The following is a 441-nucleotide window of genomic DNA, read 5'->3' as shown; positions in this document are numbered from 1 at the left end:
GGAGGCCGGGGACCCGACGGCCGCGCCCCGGCCTTCCGTCTAAAATTCCGGCCGCGACCGCACTGCGAGATACGGATAGGGACGATGACCGTCGAAGCGCTGTTAGATACCGGCTCCGAGATCTCCTTCCTCGACGAGACAACCGCCCGCGCCGCGGAGAAACTGGGATATCGCGTTAACCCTGAGGAAGGCAAGGTACAACTTGCCGACGGCCAGATCATTCCCCTGCCGGGAAGCATAGACCTGCCCGTGGAGATCGCGGATCACACTGTACGGCACGCCTTCCGCATTATGCCGACCCTCACGAATAGCGCCTTGATTGGCATCGACCTGTGGGCAAAAATCGGCCTCGCAATCCCGCCCCCCGGACCGACAATGCGGCAGACCGGCACTAGCCGGGCCGCAGGGGCGGAAGGGCTCGCGCCGCGAAATGAGGAAGAG

The 441-nt window shown here is 64.2% G+C and overlaps 1 protein-coding gene across 1 annotated transcript in view; it reads left to right on the top strand.

Annotated features, from left to right (window-relative positions):
- The first annotated feature begins 84 nt into the window (after positions 1-84).
- Positions 85-441, top strand: part of LOC108768655 (uncharacterized) — a 10423-nt gene continuing 10066 nt past the window's right edge. The window contains exon 1 of the mRNA XM_018519172.1: positions 85-332. Within this exon, the coding sequence (XP_018374674.1) occupies positions 85-332 (248 nt within the window). The remainder of the gene's footprint in view (positions 333-441) is intronic.

This window comes from Trachymyrmex cornetzi, unplaced genomic scaffold, assembly GCF_001594075.2.
Source record: "Trachymyrmex cornetzi isolate Tcor2-1 unplaced genomic scaffold, Tcor1.1 scaffold818, whole genome shotgun sequence".
NCBI lineage: Eukaryota > Metazoa > Arthropoda > Insecta > Hymenoptera > Formicidae > Trachymyrmex > Trachymyrmex cornetzi.
This window is presented reverse-complemented; position numbering and strand designations above follow the sequence as displayed.